At 35.5% G+C, this 15650-nt stretch overlaps 1 protein-coding gene across 1 annotated transcript in view; it reads left to right on the top strand.

The window, feature by feature from the left end:
• The first annotated feature begins 258 nt into the window (after nt 1–258).
• relb (v-rel avian reticuloendotheliosis viral oncogene homolog B) overlaps nt 259–15650 on the top strand; it is a 38982-nt gene continuing 23590 nt past the window's right edge. The window contains 4 exon segments of the mRNA XM_062060230.1: nt 259–460; nt 594–641; nt 716–736; nt 3381–3544. Coding sequence (XP_061916214.1) covers nt 617–641; nt 716–736; nt 3381–3544 — 210 coding nt within the window. The 5' untranslated portion in view covers nt 259–460; nt 594–616.

Raw genomic sequence — 15650 nt, 5'->3', positions numbered from 1 at the left:
GCACTGTTTTGTACTGTTTTTTGTACTTGTTTTGATTATGATTATTTCTCAATTGTTTGTAAATGTTGCAATTTATAAATGAAGGTTTATAAAATAAAAATTATAATTTAATATCTTTTCATAAAAGTCATTTAAAATAAAAAATAAAAATAATAATAATAAAAAAAACAAATAAAAAAAATAAAAAAAGGAGTCGCAGTGAAATGACGTCACCAAACTGGCCACTGACTACCAGCCCACAACTATGTCAGAAAAATAAGTACCGGGGTAGGAGAGCTCCCTCAAAAAGTGTTCGATATATACATAAACACGCTTAAAGCTCGTATTCATCTAGTTATTTGTTTGGGACGAGGTTTGTTGAGAAGTTACACCGTGGAGCCAAGTGACGTTTGGGGATTTCCAGTAGTGGCAACAGCCAATAGGAGGCGAGCTGGATGCGGAAACGCCAAATGTCTGCAAAGTTAAGTCAAACCTCTTCCTCGTCTCCTTCTTCATGTGACACTCTTCACATGCTGCTGCTTGTTGTTGTTGTTGGACACACCAGCACGGCTCTTCCCCCTCACCGGGACTCTCTTCATTCTACCGCCATTTAGTCCACTTGGCGTGTGCTGAAGACATGGACGTTTTTAACGGCGCGGCTGGTGAGTGTCCCGTTTGTGTTGACGTGAGAGAGAGAGCTGACGTCATCGACTTGACTTTCTGTTTGTACCCGCAGAGCGAGGACTGTCCGACTTTGGTGAGTAGCTACTGATCCGATTTGGATCCAACGAAGAGTGACTCCACTTCAAGTGTGTTCACATAGTGTGTGAGCGTGACACTGACCTCACGTGACCTGATGCTGCAGAGTGGGGATCGATTGAAACTTGTATTAGTAGATTGCACACTACAGTACATATTCCGTACAATTGACCACTAAATGGTAACACCCGAATAAGTTTTTCAACTTGTTTAAGTCGGGGTCCACGTTAATCAATTCTTGGATCATTCTTTTCAACTAAAACCTCATGGACCTTAAATGCATCACTTCTAATAACTCCCTAATTATGTTTCACATGATCAGAATGTGACACAATTTGCACATAAAACAACTGCTACACAAAAACGGATCCCGGATGTTGAGCGGCGTTATGAAGTAATTGCCCAAAGTTATCTCTTGCAAATAAACAATCACACAAACATCAGTTTGAATGAATGAAATGAATGAATGAATGAAATACGTTTATTTCGGTCATATGATCAACCATCAACCATTTTGTGTGACCAGTTTAACAGTACATATTACACATATTTAACAATCATACACATTTACACACGAAAAGAAAAAGAATGACCAAAAAAGGAATAGGCTGAAGCCAAAGCTTATATTTGCCTATCCTATACCTTCACTGAAAATTAGATTAGGTATGAAATGATGCTGCCAACGTGTTTGCCAATTGAGAATTTAAGGTGTTTTAAGTATTTATTTAGTGTACCGATACCAATGTTTTGGTACCGGTACCAAAATGTATTTCAATACTTTTCTAAATAAAGGGGACCACAAAAAAATGTCATTATTGGCTTTATTTTAACAACAAATCTTAGGGTACATTAAACATGTTTATTATAGTAATTTAGTCCTTAAATAAAATAGTGAACATACTAGACAACTTGTCTTTTATTAGTAAGTAAACAAACAAAGACTCTTAATTAGTCTGCTGACATATGCAGTAACATATTGTGTCATTTATCTACCTATTATTTTGTCTACATTATTAAGGACAAGCTGTAAAACTTAATTATTATTCTACTTGTTCATTTACTGTTAATATCTGCTTACTTTCTCTTTTAACGTGTTCTATCTACACTTCTGTTAAGATGTAATAATCACTTATTCTTCTCTTCTTTGATACTTTACATTAGTTTTGGATGATACCACACATTGAGGTATCGATCTGATACCATGTAGTTACAGGATCACACATTGGTCATATTCAAAGTCCTCATGTGTCCATGGACATATTTCCTGAGTTTATAAACATAATATACATTTTTTAAAAATGAAAAAAGATTTTGTGATGCTAAACAATATCGATGTAATCATAGTAGTATCGACTAGATACGCTCATGTACTTGCTATCATTACAGTGGATGTGTAGTGAAACATGATTAGCTATTCCTCGTCCTGCAGTGATAATAATACTTGTAAGAAGGGGCGGTACTTTTTAGAGGCGGTATAGTCCCGAATATGATTCATTAGTATCGCGGTACTCTACCAATACCGGTAGACCGTACAACCCTAATAGTAGTAATCTACCCATTCGTATTGAAATGTTTTCAAACAAAAAACAAAAAAACATGATTACCGGTAGCTGGTAAAAATCTATTTTTAATGTAATTTAGATTTCTATTTAGAATTTTATAAACTGTTTGACTTGAAATGATGGTAAATCTTATAGAATGAATTAACTGAAGATTTAGAATAAACATTTTTTTACTTTTTTATTTGAAATATTAATTATATTAAAACATTTCATAAATTTTGACTAAGAATTGTATTTGTTGTATCCATTTACATTTTAAATGGTTAAAATAGTTTTTATTTAATGTAATCCAATTGACTTGGAATCGAATTGAAAGGAATATTTTTTATTTAAAAATAATTGTAAAATATATTTTTTAATGAAAACAATTTTTTTTAAACTTATATTTCAAATTTCCTCAGGCATGTTTTTAAATATTTAATATGTTTTAAGTATTATTTTAACCCTCAGGGACAAAGGCTTACTTTTTGGTCCATTCAGTAAATATTTGCTGTATTTTTGGCCATCATTTTTGTTGTCTTTCTCTATTATATAGTATGTGATTTTACCTTGCAGGGTTTTTTATATTAAATACATTATAGGTGTACGATACACGGTAGTTATAAATTGACTCCAAAGCCAAACAGTAATTTATTTTACAAAGGGCATGAAACACACTTATTTTACTTTAAAATATTTTAATCAATTTCAGTCCTAAAGTAACATACCAAATATTTCATGTTTTGATTTTAATTTTTTCCACCCCTTAAAGGCCTTTTGATTAAATTTTGTGAATGTTTCAATTAGTATAAATTTGTACAGCATTAGTTATTTTACTCATTTAAAACCGTGATATTTTTTCTGAACAGAAGACCTTTTAAAAGGGTTTGATATTTTTGTTTACAACTGAAGTTTATTGAGAAATCTGAGTTAAAAAAAAAAGATTTCAAGATGTTTTTATTCCCTTCAAAAGCTTAATGGCTTGAAGATAATGAAGATCGAATGTCCCCAGAGGGTTAAGATTGTTAGTTGTATCTCAAACTATTATGTTACCAACTAATCGCACGAGAGAAAGGGTTACTAATCACTCCTCCTCCACAGACCTCATCCAAGAGATCATCACAGAGGAGCGCACAGGTGTGTCTCTCCCCAGGCCGCTGCCTCCTCCTGCCGAGCCGTGCAGCCAGAACCACAGGAAGCTGCATCAGAACACCTCTTCGCCGCCCTCTCACCAAGTACTGGTGGCCAGAGGTACTGCGTGTCAGGTGAGCGAGGCAATTCTATACCTGCATGCACAACACAGCCATCGACTTTACATCATCATGAATCGTTGTGTGAATGCCTTTCTTCAATGAGTATCTTATAGGTAGAAAATATAGTCTATTTTACCATATCATGTGACTAAAGTGACATATTTATGGCTTGAAACTCAAGACTCATTGATGAATATTGTTGGAAAATCTAGCCTATGCGTGTCAAGCTCGTTTTCATGGAGGGCCACATCGCAGTTATGGTTGCCCTCAGAGGGCCGATTTTAACAGTGAATAATATACAGTATGAATATCAATGTGTGTACAGTACAGGTAAAAAATGTGGACACACCTTCTCATTTTAATGTGTTTTCTTTATTTCCATGACTATTTACATTGTAGATTGTCACATCAAAACTATGAATGAACACATGTGGAGTTATGTACTTCACAAAAAAAAGGTGAAATCACTGAAAACATGTTTTATATTCTAGTTTCTTCAAAATAGCCACACTTTGCTCTGATTACTGCTTTGCACACTCTTGGCATTCTCTCCATGAGCTTCAAGAGGTCACCTGGAATGGTTTTATTGTAAAAAAAATGTCACTGTAAATTTTTACATGAACAGTTTGTTGCATTACTTGCTTTTGAAATCATAAGTAAAGCAGATAATTAAAAGTATTTATCTTTATTTGAACAATAACATTGTTTTGAAACGTATGATGATACAAAACCCGAAAGCAGTGAAGTTGTCACGTTGTGTAATTCGTAAATAAAAACAGAATACAATGATTTGCAAATCCTTTTCAACTTATATATTTAATTGAATAAACTGCAAAGACAAGATATTTAATGTTCACACTGAGGAACTTTGTTTATTTTTTGCAAATAATCATGAACTTAGAATTGAATGGCAGCAACACATTGCAAAAAAGTTGTCACAGGGGCATTTTTACCACTGTGTTACATGGTCTTTCCTTTTAACAACACTCAGTAAACGTTTGGGAACTGAGGAGACACATTTTTGAAGCTTTTCAGGTGGAATTCTTTCCCATTCTTGTTTGATGTACAGCTTAAGTTGTTCAACAGTCCGGGGTCTCTGTTGTCGTATTTTAGGCTTCATAATGCACCACACATTTTCAATGGGAGACAGGTCTGGACTACAGGCAGGCCAGTCTAGTACCTGCACTCTTTTACTATGAAGCCACGCTGTTGTAACACGTGGCTTGGCATTGTCTTGCTGAAATAAGCAGGGGCGCCATGATAACGTTGCTTGGATGGCAACATATGTTGCTCCAAAACCTGTATGTACCTTTCAGCATTAATGGCGCCTTCACAGATGTGTAAGTTACCCATGTCTTGGGCACTAATACACCCCCATACCATCACAGATGCTGGCTTTTCAACTTTGTGCCTATAACAATCCGGATGGTTCTTTTCCTCTTTGGTCCGGAGGAAACGACGTTCACAGTTTCCAAAAACAATTATTCCATCTTAGATGAGCTTGGGCCCAGTGAAGCCGGCTGCGTTTCTGGGTGTTGTTGATAAATGGCTTTGGCTTTGCATAGTAGAGTTTTAAAGGCCTACTGAAATGTTTTTTTTTAATTTAAACGGGAATAGCAGATCCATTCTATGTGTCATACTTGATCATTTCGCGATATTGCCATATTTTTGCTGAAAGGATTTAGTAGAGAAAATCGACGATAAACTTCGCAACTTTTGTTCGCTGATAAAAGAAAGCCTTGCCCCTACCGGAAGTATAGCGTGACGTTACAAGACTAAGGATTCCTCACAATTCCCCGTTGTTTACAATGGAGCGAGAGACATTCGGAGCGAGAAAGCGACGATTACCCCATTAATTTGAGCGAGGATGAAAGATTCGTGGATGAAGAACTTTAGAGTGAAGGACTACGGTGTAGTGCAGCGTGTATCTTTTTTTGCTCTGACCGTAACTTAGGTACAAGCTGGCTCATTGGATTCCACACTCTCTCCTTTTTCTATTGTGGATCACGGATTTGTATTTTAAACCACCTCGGATACTATATCCTCTTGAAAATGAACATGTAAATACACGGTTAATAACTTTCAGCTTGGCGAAGCTAAAAAAAATAGAAGCTATGTTAGCTACAGAGCTAACGTGATAGCAGGCTCAAAATGCAGATAGAAACAAAATTTAAAAAAACCCTGACTGGAAGGATAGACGGAAGATCAACAATACTATTAAACCATGAACATGTAAATACACGGTTATTAATTTTCAGCTTGGCGAAGCTAAAAAAATAGAAGCTAAGTTAGCTACGGAGCTAACGTGATAGCATCAGTCTCAAATGCAGATAGAAACAAAATAAAAAAAACCCTGACTGGAAGGCTAGACAGAAGATCAACAATACTATTAAACCATGAACATGTAAATACACGGTTATTAATTTTCAGCTTGGCGAAGCTAAAAAAATAGAAGCTAAGTTAGCTACGGGGCGGCGGCGGGCGTTGTAGCTTTCGACGACACCCCGGCCGCCATCAGAGTCGGCAAGAAACATATATTTCCCCAAAGTTACGTGCGTGACATGCACATATCGACACGCACGTACGGGCAAGCGATCAAATGTTTGGAAGCCAAAGCTGTACTCACCGTAGTGCATCTACTCTCCAGCTCAAAACACAACACAACCTCCTGGTGTTGGTGTTGCTACAGCCAGCCGCTAATACACCGATCGCACCTACAACTTTCTTATTTGCAGTCTCCATTGTCCATTAAACAAATTACAAAATATTCACCAACACAGATGTCCAGAATACTGTGGAATTTTATCGAAGAAAACAGCTATTTGCATAGGGTCCAAACACTACCCTTGACCTCGTGACGTCACGCGCATACGTCATCATACCGCGAGGTTTTGAACCGGAAGTTTCCCGGGAATTTTAAAATTGCACTTTATAAGTTAACCCGGCCGTATTGGCATGTGTTGCAATGTTAAGATTTTATCATTGATATATAAACTATCAGACTGCGTGGTCGGTAGTAGTGGGTTTCAGTAGGCCTTTAACTTGCACTTACAGATGTAGTGACCAACTGTAGTTACTGACAGTGGTTTTCTGCAGTGTTTCTGAGCCCATGTGGGGATATCCTTTACACACTGATTTCGCTTTTTGGTGCAGTACACCCTGAGGGATCGAAGGTCACAGGCTTACCTGCTTACATGCGGTGATTTCTCCAGATTGTCTTAACCTTTTGATGATATTACGGACCGTAGATGGTGAAATCCCTAAATTCCTTGCAATAGCTCGTTGACAAAAGTTGTTCTTAAACTGTTGGACAATTTGCTCACGCATTTGTTGACAAAGTGGTGACCCTCGCCCCATCCTTGTTTGTGAATGACTGAGCGTTTCATGGAAGCTGCTTTTATACCCAATCATGGCACCCACCTGTTCCCAATTAGCCTGTTCACCTGTGGGATGTTCCATATAAGTGTTTGATGAGCATTCCTCAACTTTCTCAGTCTTTTTTGCCACTTGTGCCAACTTTTTTGAAACATGTTGCAGGCATCAAATTCCAAATGAACTAATATTTGCAAAAAATAACAACGTTTACCAGTTTGAGTGTTAAGTATCTTGTCTTTGCAGTCTATTCAATTGAATATAGGTTGAAAAATATTAGCAAATCATTGTATTCTGTTTTTATTTACCATTTAATCAACGTGACAACTTCACTGCTTTTCTTTTTTTTAATAATATTTTGTTTTATTATTAGAGATGATTAAAGTGTAAATATATGTAATTGTATGCAGCACATTTATTGTTGTAATACATTTATTAAGAAAAGATAAGGTACTTTATTAACACATATAATTTCAATGCTTTCGGAGGCCACACAAATTAATGTAGCGGGCCAGATCTGGCCCTTGGGCCTTGAGTTTGACACCTGTGATCTAGCCAATGTATTGTATTCCAGCTCTGAGGGTTATGCAAACACGCCTCAGGGGAAAAACGGTCATTTTATCTAAGTATTCCATGGTAAATGTCTCTAATGGATTTTGTTTGACCGCCTGAATTAATGCTGGGAGGCTACATGTCACATCACATCTTCATGGGTGGGGTTTTCACATCCACTGTGACGATAAAGTTACTTTTTTTCATGACACATTGCATTTTTCCCACACGGCTCAGATTCTATTGAACGCCACAGAATCAAACAAAATGGAGAAGATGTAATGATAGTCAGTGTAAGGGTTGTATCATAAATGGCTTATTTTTGATGCGGTCCAGGTGTACCTGATCAAGTGAATATGCAACAAGGTGCAGAAACAAAAAGGAATGTCAAATTTAACGATTAACTCGTTAACTGTTTGTAATTATAGTTTGTAACTAACTCATGTGATTAATTAAAAAAAATAATTGCGTTAATTATGTATAAACCTAGTGTCAGGTTCAAAAACCGATGACATCTATTAGACAAGACAAGAAGCAAAGGAATCAAACAGAGACAGGATTCAATCTAGCTCATGAGGAGAGCGCGTGCACTTGTACCCTCGTACAATTTCGCCCTGCCGCTCTGAGGAGGGAGTTTCACGCATCCTCATTTATTTGGGCATTTCCTGATTACATGTCTGCAGCTGTTTCTAAGGGGAGGGGGGTCATAAACCGCTGCCGCACTCGGTCATGAACAGTTTGAAGAAAAGATGCCTGGAGCGGTGTCAGGTCTGCTCCCTCTCTGCTTTGTAGATCTCTGGTCTTGACAAGGTCTTCCTGTGGCTGTCCAATAAATCAAAGAAACCGACACCTCCACGTCGCATCCCATCGCACACAGTGGAGGTTTACAAGCCTTTTGGTTGATAAGAACAAAGACAGCTTTTGTCTTCTTGCAGGGCGACCTGAACTCATGGGAACACAAAGTTGTGTGATAATTTATATACAATTATTCTGACACATATATTAATCACACAATTTATTTTTACTGCATATGCTGATTTACAAGTAAAATATGAACTTTTAAGGCAGCCATGTTACCATGTGAGGCATGGGAAATTACCTATATTCCCATGCTCTATTTACTCAAGCAAGGCAGATTTTTAGCATGCACAATTCGCACTCAAGGCAAAGTGCTTTACAGACCCATAAAACCACAAGAAGGCAAATAAAGTCATACATAAAAATAAAATCATCATAAAAATGACCACAATTCAATAAAATCAATAAGTTAAGTTAAAGTTAAAGTACCAATCGTTGTCACACACGCACGAGGTGTGGCGAAATTATTCTCTGCATTTGACCCATCACCCTTGATCACACCCTGGGAGGTGAGGGGAGCAGTGAGCAGCAGCGGTGGCCACGCCCGGGAATCATTTTTAAGTTAAAGTACCAATGATTGTCACACACACACTAGGTGTGGTGAAATGTGTCCTCTGCATTTGACCCATCCCCTTGACCACCCCCTGGGAGGTGAGGGGAGCAGTGGGCAGCAGTGGGCAGCAGAGTAGCCGCGCCCGGGAATAATTTTTGGTGATTTAACCCCCAATTCCAACCCTTGATGCTGAGTGCCAAGCAGGGAGGTAATGGCTCCCATTTTTATAGTCTTTGGTATGACCCGGCCGGGGTTTGGTGATTTAACCCCCAATTCCAACCCTTGATGCGGAGTGCCAAGCAGGGAGTAAATGAATACTTTAAGTTGTTATTTGTAAAGTTAAATAAAAGGGTTTCTGGCCCGTTGAGGCCTGTTTCACATCTTCTGATAGACCATTCCAGATTTTAGGAGCATAAAAAAAGAGACGCAGCCTCACCGTGTTTAATACGGAGTCACTTCAAACGTCGAACACCGCTGAGGTTGTTTGTACAAGTTGGATTTGGACAAAAGTGTTCAAGAAAAATCTGCTTATTAATGTATCTCTAAGAAATATAACTTTAGAGAAAAATCGAATTTAAAACATTTGTATGCACGTACAACACTTAAAACCTTTAGCATATCCGTATGTGTGAAGTGTGAAGTGAATTATATTTATATAGCGCTTTTCTCTAGTGACTCAAAACGCTTTACATAGTGAAACCCAATATCTAAGTTACATTTAAACCAGTGCAGGTGGCACTGGGAGCAGGTGGGTAAAGTGTCTTGCCCAAGGAAACAACGGCAGTGACTCGGATGGCAGACGCTGGGATCGAACCTGGAACCCTCAAGTTTCTGGCACGGCCACTCTGTCAACCGAGCTATACCGCCCCGTATGTGGAATTAAATTATAAAGAAATCCAACAAAGCAGCAATATGATTCAGTTTAAGAGACTGTTCAAACTACTAACTGTTTTACAAAGTACACAGAACAATAATTATGATGAACATCTTCAACCCTTTTTTTTTCTTTTGAGATAAATACTATTTATGCATTTAATATTTGTTTACTGACTATGGTATATTATTTATTTATTCACTGTTCTGTTACAAAGAAGAAGGAAATGGGATAAAATTGCTATGGTATGAAAAGGGGTAGGATTAAATAAGATCAGCTTCTTCCTACTCCTTTTTGGATGTGCTGTAATGAAACAAGTGGAAATATGTGATGCACTACATTGTATCGTAAGCATGTTCCACATAAACTGAACTGAAACTGAAACTGAAACTGAACATGTATTAAGCTTGTATTTGTCTTTAAGAATATAAGCGCAAATTTCATGAAAGTGACGTTTCTACAAAATAATCTAGGAAGTAATGTGCAGTATTGCAATACGAGTAAATGTGACTTAAAATATTGGCTAGCCAGTTAATCAGAATTGCATGATGGCCACAGCTTGACCCTGGAACAGATTTGTTTCTATCCATGAGAATAGTTGCATGTTTGACCTCAGACTGTATTAGTGTTTTAAAGCATGTACACACTATGACAATACAGTCCCAACAAGGCCACACAGGAAGTTGTCAGGCTCGTTTCTGTGTAGTTTGAGTCTTGTTTTTGGAATGTGGAATCATGTGACATCATGTGGATAATAGGTAGAGTGCAGTTGAATTGTACAGAGCAGGTCTTACTGCAAACCATGTGACTTGGCGACTGGACTATATTGTTGTACATCTTTAACTGTGTGCGTGTGTGTTCTTGTTCTTGTATTTCTACCCTTCTTGAGACATGAAGAAGGAAAAGTATCTTCCATATGAGGAGGTGTGAACAAGTGATGACATAAATCATGGTCCCAATAAAATTGCATCTAATAGACAATGTCTCATTTGCACCCCTGCTGGTGACATCTATCAAAATGAGGGTGGTCCCCAAAAGGAGGAATTTTTGTAATTGACTGTGTCGGTTTTAAAAGTGCTCCCTCTCTGGCCAACATATGTAATAACAAGTGTGTGTAAGAAATTAAAATGCGCCCAAATTAATAAATAAAAAAATAAAAAATGTATATAGAGACATACTGTAATAACTTGAAGTAAATAATGAAGATTAAAAACCAATTACAAACAAAAAATAACTAAAAGCAGTCTTTTTCTCACAATGTGTCGACTTTTTTCGTATAAAATTGGGAACTATTTCTCATATTCTTTCTGTTTCTGTAAGACTGCAATATTTTCTCGTAAAATTATTACTTTTTAATGCAAAACGTTTTTTGTTGTTCTGGTAAAATAGTGACATTTATCCTCATTTGTCATAATTTTGCCAAGTAAAATTCTGATTATTATTATTGCCAAAATTTGTAAGTTTTATTTTAAAATTGTGACTCGTCGAGTAAAATGACGACTCTTTTCATAAAATTGTCAAAATTGTAAGCTTTTCTTGTAAAATTGCAACTGTTATTGAGTACAATTCCAACTTTTGTCATAATATTGCACAAATGTTTAGTTTTTCTTGTGAAATTGTGAAATTTTTCTTGTGAAAAGTTGACTTTTTGCATAGCATATATGTATATATTATTAATGTTGTAAATACAAATCTTTATATATCTAGAAAGGGTGGTCCTAAAGAGGCAGGCTTTTTTCCCGGAGGTCTCAAGAAGGTAAGAAATACAAGAGTGTGTGTGTGTGTGTGTGTGGGTGTGTGGGTGTGTGTGTTCTTGTATTTCTACTCTTCTTGAGACATGAAGAAGGTGTGAACAAGCGATGACATAAATCATGGTCCCAATAACATTGCATCTAATAGAGAATGTCTCATTTGCACACCTGCTGGTGAAAGCTATCAAAATGAGGGTGGTTCCAAAGAGGAGGAATTCTTGTAATTGACTGTGTGTCGCTTTTAAAAGTGCTCCCCCTCTGGCCAACATATGTAATAACAAGTGTGTGTAAGAAATTAAAATGCGCCAAAATTAATAAACAAATAAAATAAATATGTATATAGAGACATACTGTAATAACCTGAAGTAAATAATGAAGATTAAAAACCAATTACAAACAAAAAATAAACTAAAAGCAGTCTTTTTATCACAATGTGTCAACTTTTTTCAAAATAAATTTGGGAACTATTTTTTATATTCTTTCTGTTTCTGTAAGATTGCAATATTTTCTTGTGAAATTATTACTTTTTAATGCAAAATGTTTTTGGTTGTTCTGGTAAAATAGTGAAATTTATCATTTGTCATAATTTTGCCAAGTAAAATTCCGATTATTATTATAATATTGCCAAAATTTGTAAGTTTTCTTTTAAGATTGTGACTTGTCGAGTAAAATGACGACTCTTTTCATAAAATTGCAAAAATTGTAAGCTTTTCTTCTAAAATTGCAACTGTTATTGAGTACAATTCCAACTTTTGTCATAATATTGCACAAATGTTTAGTTTTTCTTGTGAAATTGTGACATTTTTCTTGTGAAAAGTTGACTTTTTGCATAGTATATATGTATATATTATTAATGTTGTAAATACAAATCTTTATATATCTAGAAAGAGTGGTCCTAAAGAGGCAGGCTTTTTTTCCGGAGGTCTCAAGAAGGTAAGAAATACAAGAGTGAGTGAGTGAGTGAGTGAGTGAGTGAGTGAGTGAGTGAGTGAGTGAGTGAGTGAGTTTGTGAGTGAGTGAGTGAGTGCCTGTGTGTGTGTGTGTGTGTGTGTGTGTGTGTGTGTGTGTTCTTGTATTTCTACCCTTCTTGAGACACGAAGAAAGAAAAGTATCTTCCATATGAGGAGGTGTGAACAAGTGATGACATAAATCATGGTCCCAATAACATTGCATCTAATAGACAATGTCTCATTTGCACCCCTGCTGGTGACATCTATCAAAATGAGGGTGCTCCCAAAAAGGAGGAATTTTTGTAATTGACTGTGTGTCGGTTTTAAAAGTGCTCCCCCTTTGGTCAACATATGAAATAACAAGTGTGTGTAAGAAATTAAAATGCGCCAAAATTAATAAACAAATAAAATAAATATGTATATAGAGACATTCTGTAATAACTTGAAGTAAATAATGAAGATTAAAAACCAATTACAAACAAAAAATAAACTAAAAGCAGTCTTTTTCTCACAATGTGTCGACTTTTTTCGTATAAAATTGGGAACTATTTCTCATATTCTTTCTGTTTCTGTAAGATTGCAATATTTTCTCGTAAAATTATTACTTTTTAATGCAAAATGTTTTTTGTTGTTCTGGTAAAATAGTGACATTTATCCTCATTTGTCATAATTTTGCCAAGTAAAATTCCGATTATTATTATAATATTGGCAAAATTTGTAAGTTTTCTTTTAAAAATTGTGACTTGTCGAGTAAAATGACGACTCTTTTCATAAAATTGCCAAAATTGTAAGCTTTTCTTGTAAAATTGCGACTGTTATTAAGTACAATTCCAACTTTTATCATAATATTGCACAAATGTTCAGTTTTTCTTGTGAAATTGTGACATTTTTCTTGTGAAAAGTTGACTTTTTGCATAGCATATATGTATATATTATTAATGTTGTAAATACAAATCTTTATATATCTAGAAAGGGTGGTCCTAAAGAGGCAGGCTTTTTTCCCGGAGGTCTCAAGAAGGTAAGAAATACAAGAGTGTGTGTGTGTGTGTGTGTGTGTGTGTGTGTGTGTGTGTGTGTGTGTGTGGGTGTGTGTGTTCTTGTATTTCTACTCTTCTTGAGACATGAAGAAGGTGTGAACAAGCGATGACATAAATCATGGTCCCAATAACATTGCATCTAATAGAGAATGTCTCATTTGCACACCTGCTGGTGAAAGCTATCAAAATGAGGGTGGTTCCAAAGAGGAGGAATTCTTGTAATTGACTGTGTGTCGCTTTTAAAAGTGCTCCCCCTCTGGCCAACATATGTAATAACAAGTGTGTGTAAGAAATTAAAATGCGCCAAAATTAATAAACAAATAAAATAAATATGTATATAGAGACATACTGTAATAACCTGAAGTAAATAATGAAGATTAAAAACCAATTACAAACAAAAAATAAACTAAAAGCAGTCTTTTTATCACAATGTGTCAACTTTTTTCAAAATAAATTTGGGAACTATTTTTTATATTCTTTCTGTTTCTGTAAGATTGCAATATTTTCTTGTGAAATTATTACTTTTTAATGCAAAATGTTTTTGGTTGTTCTGGTAAAATAGTGAAATTTATCATTTGTCATAATTTTGCCAAGTAAAATTCCGATTATTATTATAATATTGCCAAAATTTGTAAGTTTTCTTTTAAGATTGTGACTTGTCGAGTAAAATGACGACTCTTTTCATAAAATTGCAAAAATTGTAAGCTTTTCTTCTAAAATTGCAACTGTTATTGAGTACAATTCCAACTTTTGTCATAATATTGCACAAATGTTTAGTTTTTCTTGTGAAATTGTGACATTTTTCTTGTGAAAAGTTGACTTTTTGCATAGTATATATGTATATATTATTAATGTTGTAAATACAAATCTTTATATATCTAGAAAGAGTGGTCCTAAAGAGGCAGGCTTTTTTTCCGGAGGTCTCAAGAAGGTAAGAAATACAAGAGTGAGTGAGTGAGTGAGTGAGTGAGTGAGTGAGTGAGTGAGTGAGTTTGTGAGTGAGTGAGTGAGTGCCTGTGTGTGTGTGTGTGTGTGTGTGTGTGTGTTCTTGTATTTCTACCCTTCTTGAGACACGAAGAAAGAAAAGTATCTTCCATATGAGGAGGTGTGAACAAGTGATGACATAAATCATGGTCCCAATAACATTGCATCTAATAGACAATGTCTCATTTGCACCCCTGCTGGTGACATCTATCAAAATGAGGGTGCTCCCAAAAAGGAGGAATTTTTGTAATTGACTGTGTGTCGGTTTTAAAAGTGCTCCCCCTTTGGTCAACATATGAAATAACAAGTGTGTGTAAGAAATTAAAATGCGCCAAAATTAATAAACAAATAAAATAAATATGTATATAGAGACATTCTGTAATAACTTGAAGTAAATAATGAAGATTAAAAACCAATTACAAACAAAAAATAAACTAAAAGCAGTCTTTTTCTCACAATGTGTCGACTTTTTTCGTATAAAATTGGGAACTATTTCTCATATTCTTTCTGTTTCTGTAAGATTGCAATATTTTCTCGTAAAATTATTACTTTTTAATGCAAAATGTTTTTTGTTGTTCTGGTAAAATAGTGACATTTATCATCATTTGTCATAATTTTGCCAAGTAAAATTCCGATTATTATTATAATATTGGCAAAATTTGTAAGTTTTCTTTTAAAAATTGTGACTTGTCGAGTAAAATGACGACTCTTTTCATAAAATTGCCAAAATTGTAAGCTTTTCTTGTAAAATTGCGACTGTTATTAAGTACAATTCCAACTTTTATCATAATATTGCACAAATGTTCAGTTTTTCTTGTGAAATTGTGACATTTTTCTTGTGAAAAGTTGACTTTTTGCATAGCATATATGTATATATTATTAATGTTGTAAATACAAATCTTTATATATCTAGAAAGGGTGGTCCTAAAGAGGCAGGCTTTTTTCCCGGAGGTCTCAAGAAGGTAAGAAATACAAGAGTGTGTGTGTGTGTGTGTGTGTGTGTGTGTGTGTGTGTTCTTGTATTTCTACTCTTCTTGAGACATGAAGAAGGAAAAGTATCTTCCATATGAGGAGATGTGAACAAGCGATGACATAAATCATGGTCCCAATAACATTGCATCTAATAGAGAATGTCTCATTTGCACCCCTGCTGGTGACATCTATCAAAATGAGGGTGGTTCCAAAGA

The sequence above is a fragment of the Entelurus aequoreus genome, linkage group LG10 (genome assembly GCF_033978785.1).
Source record: "Entelurus aequoreus isolate RoL-2023_Sb linkage group LG10, RoL_Eaeq_v1.1, whole genome shotgun sequence".
In the NCBI taxonomy this organism is placed as follows: Eukaryota; Metazoa; Chordata; class Actinopteri; order Syngnathiformes; family Syngnathidae; genus Entelurus; species Entelurus aequoreus.
Note: the sequence above shows the minus strand (reverse complement) of the source record. Positions and strands in the feature narration are given on the sequence as shown.